A 12036-nucleotide genomic window follows, 5' to 3' on the forward strand; every position below is an offset into this window, starting at 1 on the left:
GAAATATAAAGATAAATAATTGAAAAATAATAATTAATTTTAAACACAACCAATATAAATAAAAATCGAACACAAAAAGAAAATAAATGAAAAGGTAAAAACAATAAGAACATTACTAGCAAAAATTTCAAAAAAAAATGACAATATTCTATTATTATTCATCTATTTTTTTTTTTAGCATTTATTCATTTTCATAGTCAATCAAATGTTAATGTCGAATTAACATTATATATACATAATTTATTTAATTTAAGATTGGATTCCATTAGTTATTTTTATTTGCTTTGTATATGATTTTTTCACTAATTTTGACAATGATATAAGTTGTGTTATTTTTTTTCTATTTTTCTCTGTTAAATTTAGTTTTTTTAAAAAAAATTATTTTTAAATTAAATTATTAAATATAAGTATAAGATGTTTATTTTTATAATATTTTGTTTTGTTTGTTTTCCAATTCGTTACTCTGACGGTGCATGCAACCTCTATTGGTGTTGACATAAAGCCTTTTCGCAGTTATGTATGAACCATCTTAATAAGCTATAATAACCCGAGTTATCTTATGTCTTTTTATTTATGATTCTTTATTCAATTTAGTTTTTTTAAAATTAAATTATTAATTATAAACATGAAATGCTAATCTCATGATGTTTTGATTAGTTTGCCTTTTGATTTGTTTCTCAAAATGTTTATATGATCTCTTTTAATACAAACATGAAACCTTTTGCAATGGCGCTTGAACCATCTCAATAAACTATTTTTTTGTGGCCGAGCGATGGTAGGTTTCTAACATAATTTTCTTTTATCTCATCTTAAATATGATTAATTATTATCTTTTTTTGTCTAGATTATTTATAACATCTTTTTTAAATTTATATTATTAAATTAATCGAGTTTACTATAATAGGTTAAGCTAATAATCCAAATCTCATATTTTTTATACTTATTTAAAAACACTAGCATCAACTTAACATTTTTCTTTCATGTAAGGAAAAATTTTACCTGGCTTGCAATGTAGCGCAAATCACCTATTCAACAAATGTTATTTATATATATATATTTGATAATATAGATAAAATCAAAAGACAATTTAATTGATAATAAAGTTATATTATGGGTTTAAATTAAGGTTTCCAAACATGTTTTAGAAAATGTTTGAGAAAGTGGTAGATGTTGCTTTTTAAATTATTTTTTGATTATAAATATATTAAAATAATATTTTTTTAAAATTAATTTTAATAATAATATATCAAAAAACGATAAAAATATATTTTTTTAATTTAAAACAAAAAAATATTAAAAAATAACAAATCGTTTAACCAATGCGTCAACGGTGCCTTAAAACAAAATCGTTAGTAATCGCAGATCCAAAAAATAGCCGGCTAAGAAACAGAGTCCTCAAACTCTCTCCCACATAGAAACGCAAACAGAGAGAGAAGGAAAGCAGATATGGTGACCAAATCAGAAGAGACAGAATTGAATAGATTGGAGAGTCAAGTGGACAATGGAGGAGGAGGAGCATGGGAGTATCTCTGCTTGGTTAGAAAGCTCAAAGTTAGGCGTTCTGACAAGGTGTTAAAGCACGGTTTATCGATCCTGAATGATTCCAAGAAAAGATCTAGTCTTGGTTCTGAAGGTGTGTACTTTCTCTCTTTCGATTGGTTGTTTTATTGATTTTCTCATCCGGGCTTTGCTCAATTATGGTAGATTTTGAGTCTTTTGGATTCAGTTTTGTTTCCGGGTTTGAAAGTTTGGAGCTTGATTTGAATTGGGTTTGAGTAAGAACTAATGTGATTATGTAATTTGGTTAGTCAGTTATGAACTTTTTTGTTTCTTTGTTGAATAATTGAGATCTGAGGTCTTGAAACTTGATATTAGTTGGTTATGGATTGCTGACACACACTTTGTGCTGGCTGTTTCGATGATTTAAGCTCCCTTTTTTATGAATTACTTGACTCGATTATATTCTTATACTGATTTATTGTTTAGAATGGACTCTATATGAAGAGGTTGCAATTGCTGCTATGGACTGTCAATCCCTTGAGGTTGCAAAGGTAACAGTCGTTTCATTGCAGCTCAATGTTTTTTGGATTTGAGTTTCAAATCTGTCACTTTAGGTGCTTTAGCAGATGTTTCTACTCATCATTAAAGAACTAATTTATGTAGATCAAGAATAGTTAATATATTTGTCATATATGGATTTTTAACATCTGAGACTTGTCTCACACCTTTTATTGTTCTTATAGTTTATAATCTCGCCTAGGCACCTAGTAGAAGCTATCGCAAATGATGCTGGTTGTTCATTTAGATGATATGTCCTCATTCCTTGAGATGTCATTAGTTCAAAGAAATAAAATTCATATGTATGCCCCACCATACTTCTTAGTTCTTTTGACATTAAGTATAGCATGAAACCCTGTGTTCTGATTGCTTGTGAAGTGTATTTTGCACAAATCGTTGTTCACCTGTGATTTAATTGATATTTCATGCTGGCAATAGATTTAGTTTGGTGATATGTGATTTTCTGAATGTCGGCTCGCAGTTGGTATTTATTTGGTTCCAGAATGATTTTATGTATTTATTTATTTTTATTATTTTAGACTTTATCTTTGCTTCTATTCTTTCTTATCCCTTGTCCCATAACAAAATGTGCTTAGAATGTTCATTTGTATCACATTATTCATCAAATTATCTTGCTCCCGAGTTTTTTATTATTGATGTTTGCCTTTCCTCAACTGTCTAATTTCTTACTTGACTATGGGGCATGCTAATTTTTTTCTAATCAAATTGAAACTTCATCATAATAGATTTTATTTTTCTGAACATTCTAATTTAGAATGTTGGGGTAAATTGAGTAAAGAGAGATTTTTGTACATATTGCTGCCAAGGCTATCTATCCTTGAAACTTCATTCGTATCTCTTGTTTTTTCTTTATGTTTTCTTTCTTCTCTCTTTTGTGCATTGCCTTTCAAGACAACTGTTATATACTTGAGTCTTACATCCATAGGTGTATTTGAGCTTATTTGACTCAACTCATATGCATTTGTTGGTTACTGTAGTTGGGTGGTATGAGATTCTCTGTTTTGAAGTTGATGCAATTTTAAATCTGCAATCTTTTGCAGGACTGTGTAAATGTGTTGCGGAAGAAATTTCCAGAGAGCAAAAGAGTTGGTAAGTTAAAAATACCATATGACCAACCATTAAAGTGTGCTTCAGTGTGTTTATTAGTGTGCATGGGAACTAATGATGAATTTTGGCCTTCTTTTTGTTCATGATTGTTCAATTGCATGCAATGCATAACCCTACCAGGCAATTTTCCTACCATTTAATAGCTCTGCATTAAGAAATTCGAAGATCACATCCTCATTTTTAAATTGCTCTATAAGGTGAGGTGGCAGCTTGTTTTTTCTTTAGTGATAGTGTGGATAATGAGGCACTGGACTTCAAATATGATATCTAAATGTTAATACCATGACCACACACATTCCTTCTTGTGGCTTTAGGTGTTTGCTCAAGAGTTGAGAAATGGAGCGGGCTGGATTTGTTTTTGGTTCAAATGATAGAGGTCCTTATATAAGATTTGCATAGTGTGGGATTAGGAAGGGGGGGTGACCTTTCGCTGGTGTTATCTTTTGATGCTTATTGTCCTTTAGTTGAAGTGGCCTGTGTTGCTGATTAGGGCCAAAAGATCTTATATACTTCAATTACTTTTGGTTCAGGCTGTTATATTTATAAATTTTTATTGGTGGGCTTTGCCATGTTTGGCTGATTTAAATTTAATAATATGAATATTTCCTTCTTTTGTTTTTCAACAGTAATCTTAAGGAATGTTTTTACTTGAATATTAACATGTGTGGCATGGTTTTCTGTTTTCACACAAATCACAGGCAGGCTCGAGGCACTGTTACTTGAAGCAAAGGGTTCTTGGGGAGAGGCTGAAAAGGCATACTCAAGCCTTTTAGAGGACAATCCTTTTGATCAGGTAAATTTTTGTATCCAAGTTTTCTCAAAATTAAAATTCCTTGTAAAGCCTCATTTTACTGTCTTTCTCAACTGTGAATTATAATTGTTGTTAATTAACAAAAACTGATGTTAAAAATCAAGCTACTTTCATTTTTCTTATGTAGGTAGTACACAAGAGAAGGGTAGCTTTGGCAAAGGCACAAGGCAATTTGTCAGGGGCAATCGAATGGCTCAATAAGTATCTAGAAACGTGAGGCACAAACCTCCTCTCTTGCAGTTTTGATTATATTAGTATAACATGGGACTGAATTTTTTTTTTCCTCTTTGCTTTCGTTAGATTTATGGCTGATCATGATGCCTGGAGAGAACTTGCTGAGATATATGTCTCCTTGCAAATGTGAGGAATTTTCCTTTTTCATATTATATGTTAGGAAAGCTACTGTCTACCAAATGACTACCACCGTGTTGCTGCTGTATTATTTATCAGTAGCTTAAGCCCTGTTTCTGCCTTGATAAATCAGGTACAAGCAAGCAGCTTTCTGCTATGAGGAGCTCATATTATCTCAACCTACGGTTCCACTCTTTCATTTAGCATATGCTGATGTGAGTAACTTCTTTATTTTGGTTATATCATCTCCACCTACAGTTCCAATCTATCATTTAGCATTTTCGCAAGATTAGCAACAGATCAATTCATATAACGACTTCTTTTATGATGAGCACTAAATTGCCTTTGCTTTCCTGAATCAACAGGTGCTTTACACTCTTGGTGGACTCGAAAACCTTCAGACAGCAAGGAAATATTATTCTTCCACCATAGATTTGACTGGAGGCAAGAATACCAGGGCGCTTTTTGGTATTTGTTTGGTGAGCTACCTCATCCTCTTCCTTAATGTGTGTGCACGCATGCACAAATATTTTGCTTCAGAATGTAGTTACATGTATTAGGTGATGCTGGCATTGAAATTTTTTTATTAGGTTCTATTTTCACCTTCCTCAGATGTTTATATAAGCCATGTGCTAGCTTTATTATCATTAGGAGTCTCTGTTTTCTGTTTTCTGCCTTTGACATGGTTTCTAAACTGTGTGACTAACAAGGAATTTATTATTCTTGTTATCCAGTGCACGTCAGCCATTGCACAATTTTCAAAAGGACGAAACAAGGAAGACAAGGACTGTCCAGACTTGCAATCTTTGGCAACTGCAGCTTTGGAGAAAGAGTACAAGCAGAGAGCTTCGGGCAAACTTGCTGTGCTTACTTCAGCTTTTAAAAGCTTGAAAGTTTCGTCATAACTGGTTGCTATTTTTGAAGATCTTCTTTGTTTCCCCATATTCCAAGATCTGAAGTGGCCCTCAGTAACCTAGACCAAAAGCTAAAATTTACAAACACTGCAGATTCGTATAATTTAAATGCATTATACTAATGATCTCCGTGTGTTATCTCTTTCCTTGATTTTTTTTCTTTGCTGAGTCCTTGACATGAGGATTTGATGAATTATTTGGAATGCTCAGTTTCACAGACTAGGAAAGTTACAAGGCTTTTATCCTCTCTTGCCTAATTTAGATTTTATACACTTCCTGTTTCCCTCTTATTTCGCTGCCTTCATTGTTTCGATTGCTCAGTTTTATAGGGCCAGAGATTCGCCATCCGTTCTGCGTCTGTCATGGACGCCAAATTTATGGAATGCGTAAAGTCTGGATGTCGTCATTTAGACATGTTAAAGTTGCAGCTGCGGTTATTACAGCCAACTTCTTATCCTTGCGAATTCAATATATGAATTCTTGGATGCATGTGATTCCAAGGGTTTTCATTCTACCATGTACAATATACATGGTGTGATCTTGCTTGGGATTCACGGGAGTACAAGTATAGCTTGTGTTTGGTATTATCATAGTTTTTGTAGTTTTTTTCAAACTTAAATTTTTATTATAATTTAAAATAAAAAACATGTTTGATAAAACCAAATAACTTACCGTATCTCGTTAGGATGCACAGAAGATACTTTTGGATATTCAGCACGAAGGGGGAATGTGGAGATGGGAAGGAATGCTATCGGGCAACCCAAAAAAGGCTGGAGTTTATGGATTCCCCCTGGCCAATTTCTCTGATTAAGGCAAATTCCGAATAGTTTTTTGCACCTTCTAGTCAAGGCTATATGCCTATATTACTCAAACCACCTTATTATTCCTTCATTTTATTTTTTTTAAAAAATATGTTAATTAATTTATATAATTTTAGTAATTTAAAGGTTGTTTGGTGTTGCGTTTTAATTTGTGTTTGGGTATGTTTCAAAAGTATATTTAATATAAAAACAATATCAAATTGGTACTTTTTAAGTGTTTTTTAATAATTTTAACCGTGTTAATATTAAAAATAAAAAAATAATTTAATATATTTTTAAATGAAAATTACTATACACCACAATACCACACATACACAGTTAATAAAAAAATTACAGTAAAGGTTCATTTTAAAAAAATACAATTAATATAGACAAATATAAATATTCTTATTATTTTTTATGAATAATAAATTTTATATTTTATCTTCTTTTTATATTTGTTTTTTCTCTTTAAAATAATTTTTAAAAGAAATTATTCAAGTTTCTCTCAGCATTACAAAATTTTCCATGCCGTCGTACCTTAGTTTTAAAAAATAAATAATTTCTGTTGCATAATACATAGTAAAATCAAAAGAAGAAAAGGAAAAAAAAAAAAGGGCAAAGACGGTGGCGCGTATGCATGCAAGAAACCCTAGTGAAAATGGAAGATAAAAAAGGTAAACCCTAATAGGATTTGTATATAAATATAAAGGACCAACTTACTGTCAGTCTGTTTTCTCACCACAGCAGCAGAAGAAGCGGAAGGCAGCAATCAAACCCTAAAACTGCTTGCTGTTCTCTAAACATGGCCGTCGGGTACACCCTCCCCCACTCTAGAATCTATACACTCTCTTTCTAAACATGGCCGTGGGGTTATTGATGTGTTTGGTGTTGTTTTGCAGGAAGAACAAGAGGATTTCAAAGGGAAAGAAAGGGGGGAAGAAGAAAGCGTAAGTATATCTGCAAAGAGTACAAGAAGAAATCCTTTATTTTCTAGTTATTATGCATTTATTTAGAGATTTGGTGGTGGGTTTTTCTCTGATTTGATGAAAAAAATTGAAACAGAGCCGATCCATTTTCAAAGAAGGATTGGTATGTTGTGAAGGCACCATCTGGCTTCACTGTCAAAGATATTGGCAGAACCCTTGTCACCAGAACACAAGGAACTAAGGTCTCGTCTCATCTTTTTTTCCTTTTTTCCTCACTTATTTCATTTGCTATTGTTTAACTGAATTTTTTATTAAATGATATTGTTCCCCTTGTTATTACCTTTGGTTCAAAAGAGGGGAGAATGCATATTCTTGTCAAAGATTTTTGCATGTGTATCTGTTGTAGTGTTTTTGAAGCACTGAGTTTGCTTTAATTTCTTGGAAATACAAGGATTAATAAAAATAGAATGATGTGCTATCTGGAAATTGTAATGGACGACCTATGTGACTGTCTTATGATGCTTAGTGCTAATCTATTTGTAAGAGAGTCGAGTGATGGATGTGTTGCATGTATTCTGGATCCTTGCTTTAATATTAGAGTGATGCATAGAGTGATCTATGGATATCCATACAATAAGATTTTATTGGGGTTGCTTATTTGCTGCTGCGTTGTTGTATCGGGAATAGCTGGTTGAAAGTTCTACTGTAAATAGAATTCTGGTATATTTTCAGGTGTTTGTTTTGTTGCGTGTTCAAATTGGATTTGGCTTGTTTTTAACAGATTGCTTCCGAGGGGTTGAAACATCGAGTTTTTGAAGTATCTCTTGCTGATCTTCAAAATGATGAGGATCATGCCTTCAGGAAGATCCGCCTCAGAGCTGAGGATGTGCAAGGGAGGAATGTGCTGACAAACTTTTGGGTGAGTACTTTTTGTGGCATAAAATTTTATTATCGAACAAGTAAGGCCATGATTCTGCTTTTCGGTGTTATGTTATATTGAAGTTTTCTCAAATTCTTCTTTTCATTCTAAATTTCAGGGAATGAGCTTCACAACTGACAAGCTGAGGTCTCTGGTTCGAAAGTGGCAAACACTGATTGAAGCCCATGTGGATGTCAAGACCACTGATAATTACACCCTCAGGATGTTCTGCATTGCATTCACCAAGCGGCGTCCAAACCAGGTCAAGCGAACATGCTATGCTCAAAGCAGTCAGATCCGTCAGGTTTACATTTTTCTCCCTGATTTATGTTTTCAACTGATGATGCACTAGTTGCGTGTGTTAACTCTTGGTTGGTTGATGGGCTGTTCCTAATGTCAGATTCGTAGGAAGATGAGGGAAATTATGGTCAACCAGGCTTCATCCTGTGACTTGAAAGATTTGGTGCAAAAGTTCATCCCTGAGGTGATTGGTAAGGAGATTGAAAAGGCAACAACTGGCATATACCCTTTACAGAATGTCTTCATCCGAAAAGTCAAGATTTTGAAGGCTCCCAAATTTGATCTTGGAAAATTGATGGAGGTATATTTCTCGTGCTTATTCTACAGTTTCATATTTTTATCACAATATTGCAACAGAAGAATCTCGAATTGCACCATTAAACATGCTCACTTGAAATGTTGGAGTGCTAATGTATTGATGGGGCGGTCCTTTTCCTGCTGTTCTTGTGCAGGTTCATGGTGACTACTCACAGGATATTGGTGTGAAGATTGACAGACCTGCTGATGAAACAATGGCCGAGGGGGAGACTGAAGTTGTTGGAGCTTGAGTTCTTTTGGATTAGGATAGTCACTACTTGCTTATTAGCATTTCAAGTAGAAATTATATATTGATGAAATTTTGTTCTTTTCAAAACTGTGCCCCCTACTTTGTACCTGGATCTGAGGTTTCTTGATATATACTCGCTCTCCTTATTTAAAGTTTGCTCTTTGCTGATGTAGGATGTTTCTTCAATAATAAAATGGTTGAAATTACTGGATTCATGAAACATTTCAAACATAGTAGATATTGCTACCCACAGTTGATAATTGCCCTCCACCGTAACATGTCTCTCCAAAATTCACCCCCTTACATGCCACTCCAATATTTCAAATGATATGAAATGATGAATTTTTATAAGATTATGGGATTTTCTTTTTATATAATTTATGGGATTTTTTTTTCTCTTAACCTTGTTATGAATTCTCATTATACCAACACCAATGAGATGATGAGTGTGACTTGTTCCTCTTATGTATTTTATAAGATAATTTCCCTCATTTTAATCTCAAATAGATTCAAATAACTTGTTTATACAGAATGTATTAGATTCACGAATGTGAATAGTCAGTAATTCTAATAGAATGCAAGATAAGTGTCCTCATAATAATGATCATATCCCAAAAAACCATTGAAACAAAAGCAAATGACATTCATCCTCCGCAACTATCTTAAAAAGACAGGCTCAGGGAACTCTCATTCAATGCAGAAGAAGGTGAAAAGTCGTTCCCAGGAGGTGCTACATATCACAGCTTCCACAGCACATCTTCTCTTTGATCTCCTGTAACCTCCCAATCACTATCTTCTACACCACCGCAGGTATGTTTGTAAGCCATGGAGAAATATTCTCTTATGCCCTGATTTTGCCCAACTTTACCTCTCTATAGGAGAAGCGAGCTACCTTATCCTTGTCAGGGGATGAAGTTTTGTAAAAACTTTTTCTTAAAAAAAATGGATTTTCTGAAGAGTTTTGGACATGTATTGATGCTGCAAAATAAATTCCTTGTTGAACAAGATATACTTCAAGTGAAAAGTACGGGAAAGTTTCAAATGATGAAATATGTGTTTTTTTGTGTAGAAGAGATCAATATGTTCTCTCGTTGAATGTGATCTTTGTATAATGTTATTAAGATCAAAATCACCATTTTTTTTCAAAACCAGAGAATAAATAATTTTAAAAAATATTTGTAAAATATCTAGAAAAATATAAGTAAAAAAATATTATTTATAAACAGTATCATGCATATTACCATTCATGAAAAATAAATTAAAGGAGCTAACTCGGCAAAATAAACTTAAATTGATTAGGCCTTGATCCAATCAAGTTTTATAGAGCTCAATTTAGCCTGATCAAGAGAAGAAAGATGAAGGGATAAAAGAAAAGAGAAAGGATAAGAGAAAGAAGGGTAGCTCAATTGAGCCATGGCCTAAACGCGTGGACATGATCCAACCGAGCTTCCACATTAATTTTTTTGAATTATTTTATTTTGTGTGTTATCGTCAGGAATTATAACAACCTCTGATGGGTTTTACTTCATGGAAAACCTGGGTATTTTAATGAGACTGCTGTGTTAACTGTGGAAGTGGATATTGAATTTGATGCTTTCAAGTTGGTCAATTCATACTGGCTTGCTTAATGTATGCAAGTGTTCCAAAAAGTATTCAGACATGAACTGATGCGGACTTGGATTTAGCTCCAAGTCTAACCAGTCTAAGGCTGTTAAAGTTTAGACCATTTCTTCTCGTGAGCTGCAAGCAGAGGTACGCTCACTTGGGGTTGGCACACCTGGAGAAGAATTGAAGCTGTCCCATTTCGCAATAACTCTAAAGATTGGATATGGTCTTCTTAGAAGCCATGGATAGTTTCGATATGAGTTGTCGAGTAGCTTGCCTTTGATTTTGAAAATTACCACTCAGATTAATCTCACTGTCTCGTGCTTTTGTGATGAAGATGAATGTCAAGGGACATGTATTGGGACTTCTGAAGACTATCTATTTCTGCTGTTTTGACAGAGACACTGCACCAGTTCCCCACTGAGCACTGACTAGACAGATTGGATGGTGATCAGACTTAAGCCTTGGTAAATACGGCACTGCTGCATCAGCAAAACGATTCCTCCACTTAGAATTCACAAAAGCCATAGCCAACTTTTCAACCACTTTGTCAGCAACACTACTACTGATCTTTGGCTCTGCAATAAACAGCATAATAACCCTTATTTATTTTAGTGAGAGCACTAAAATCAAAACTAGCAGCCCCTCTTGTGTTCCAGTATAATATCCACAAACAAAAATAGATGGAAAGAAATCGCAGCATCAACCATACCCTCTAACTCACCCAACCATGTAGCTTTTACAAGAGACTGAATCCTCTATCATTCCTTCAGAAGAATCCATCTCTCTTGCTTGTGATTGTCCCTGATAAGCACACTAATCTGGTGGTTTGGTAGGGTGTGAAAAGCCTTCCTCTGCACTAATACGAGCCAAGGATGCTTGGGAACCCTCTGAAGTAGAATCATCAATTCTCACGGTCCTGCCATTCTGATAACCGTTTCGGTCAATAAGGCCTTCATCATAATACTCTAAATGAAGCCGATGAATTTGAACCCACACAACTCTGCCTTTTCAATAATAATGGCCTTATCGTGATCAAATTCGGGATGTTGTTGACGAAAAGTCAGGATATGATCTGAAACCTTCCATAGGCCTCCAAAAAGCACTGTTCTATGATCATCCCAAGTAAAATAATTGGCCGAGTAAAAGTCATTGACCAAATTAACAAGCATGTCACCCTCCTCAACTTCAACGACCGAAGAAGGCTAGCCAAAAGGAACTTGTACCCTATTTTTCCCCAGTAATTTTATGGTTAGGTTTGTTCCCACTTTTGACGAAGTCTCTTTTTTTCAGCTGCAGAGAGACGAATGGTGGGACAGTCCTCATTATATCGTCCTCTTGATCTTGATCCTCAACATCCCAAGGTCTTCAATTCTACTGAGCCATCCATGGCCTCGTAACTAGCAAATCCTGTAGCCTCTCCATTCACATCTCCTACTCTCTACTTTTAGCTTTTTCATTATCACGTTCCTCCAAATCCTTCTCTTCAACAGGTGTGGTTGAGCTTGCATGAAAAGCATCGTGTCCTCTTTCACTAGGCGGAGAAGAAATTTTTTTTTTCTTAGTTGACCTTTGGTTAAAAAACCACAAGCATGTCCATAACAAAAGTTTTCACATAATATCTGCTGTAATGAGACATCTTAATAAATTGATTATGATTAGCTGGGACTGATC

General features: G+C 34.2%; 2 protein-coding genes across 2 annotated transcripts; both read left to right on the top strand.

Moving 5' to 3' along the window:
* The first annotated feature begins 1335 nt into the window (after nt 1-1335).
* LOC133693137 (uncharacterized) lies at nt 1336-5507 on the top strand. The gene is made up of 9 exons (XM_062114274.1): nt 1336-1633; nt 1987-2051; nt 3120-3168; nt 3885-3979; nt 4125-4210; nt 4298-4357; nt 4482-4563; nt 4714-4827; nt 5083-5507. The coding sequence occupies exons 1-9, from the start codon at nt 1447-1449 to the stop codon at nt 5251-5253; spliced, it is 909 nt and encodes a 302-aa protein (XP_061970258.1). The 5' UTR covers nt 1336-1446; the 3' UTR covers nt 5254-5507.
* A 1212-nt stretch (nt 5508-6719) lies between these two features.
* On the top strand, nt 6720-8977 carry LOC133693588 (small ribosomal subunit protein eS1). Its single transcript, XM_062114824.1, has 7 exons — nt 6720-6878; nt 6965-7012; nt 7128-7233; nt 7773-7910; nt 8029-8214; nt 8311-8511; nt 8663-8977. Exons 1-7 carry the CDS (start codon nt 6868-6870, stop codon nt 8756-8758), a joined length of 786 nt encoding a protein of 261 aa, XP_061970808.1. The 5' UTR covers nt 6720-6867; the 3' UTR covers nt 8759-8977.
* Nucleotides 8978-12036: the final 3059 nt, after the last annotated feature.

Source organism: Populus nigra, chromosome 5 (genome assembly GCF_951802175.1).
Source record: "Populus nigra chromosome 5, ddPopNigr1.1, whole genome shotgun sequence".
Classification (NCBI taxonomy): Eukaryota; Viridiplantae; Streptophyta; class Magnoliopsida; order Malpighiales; family Salicaceae; genus Populus; species Populus nigra.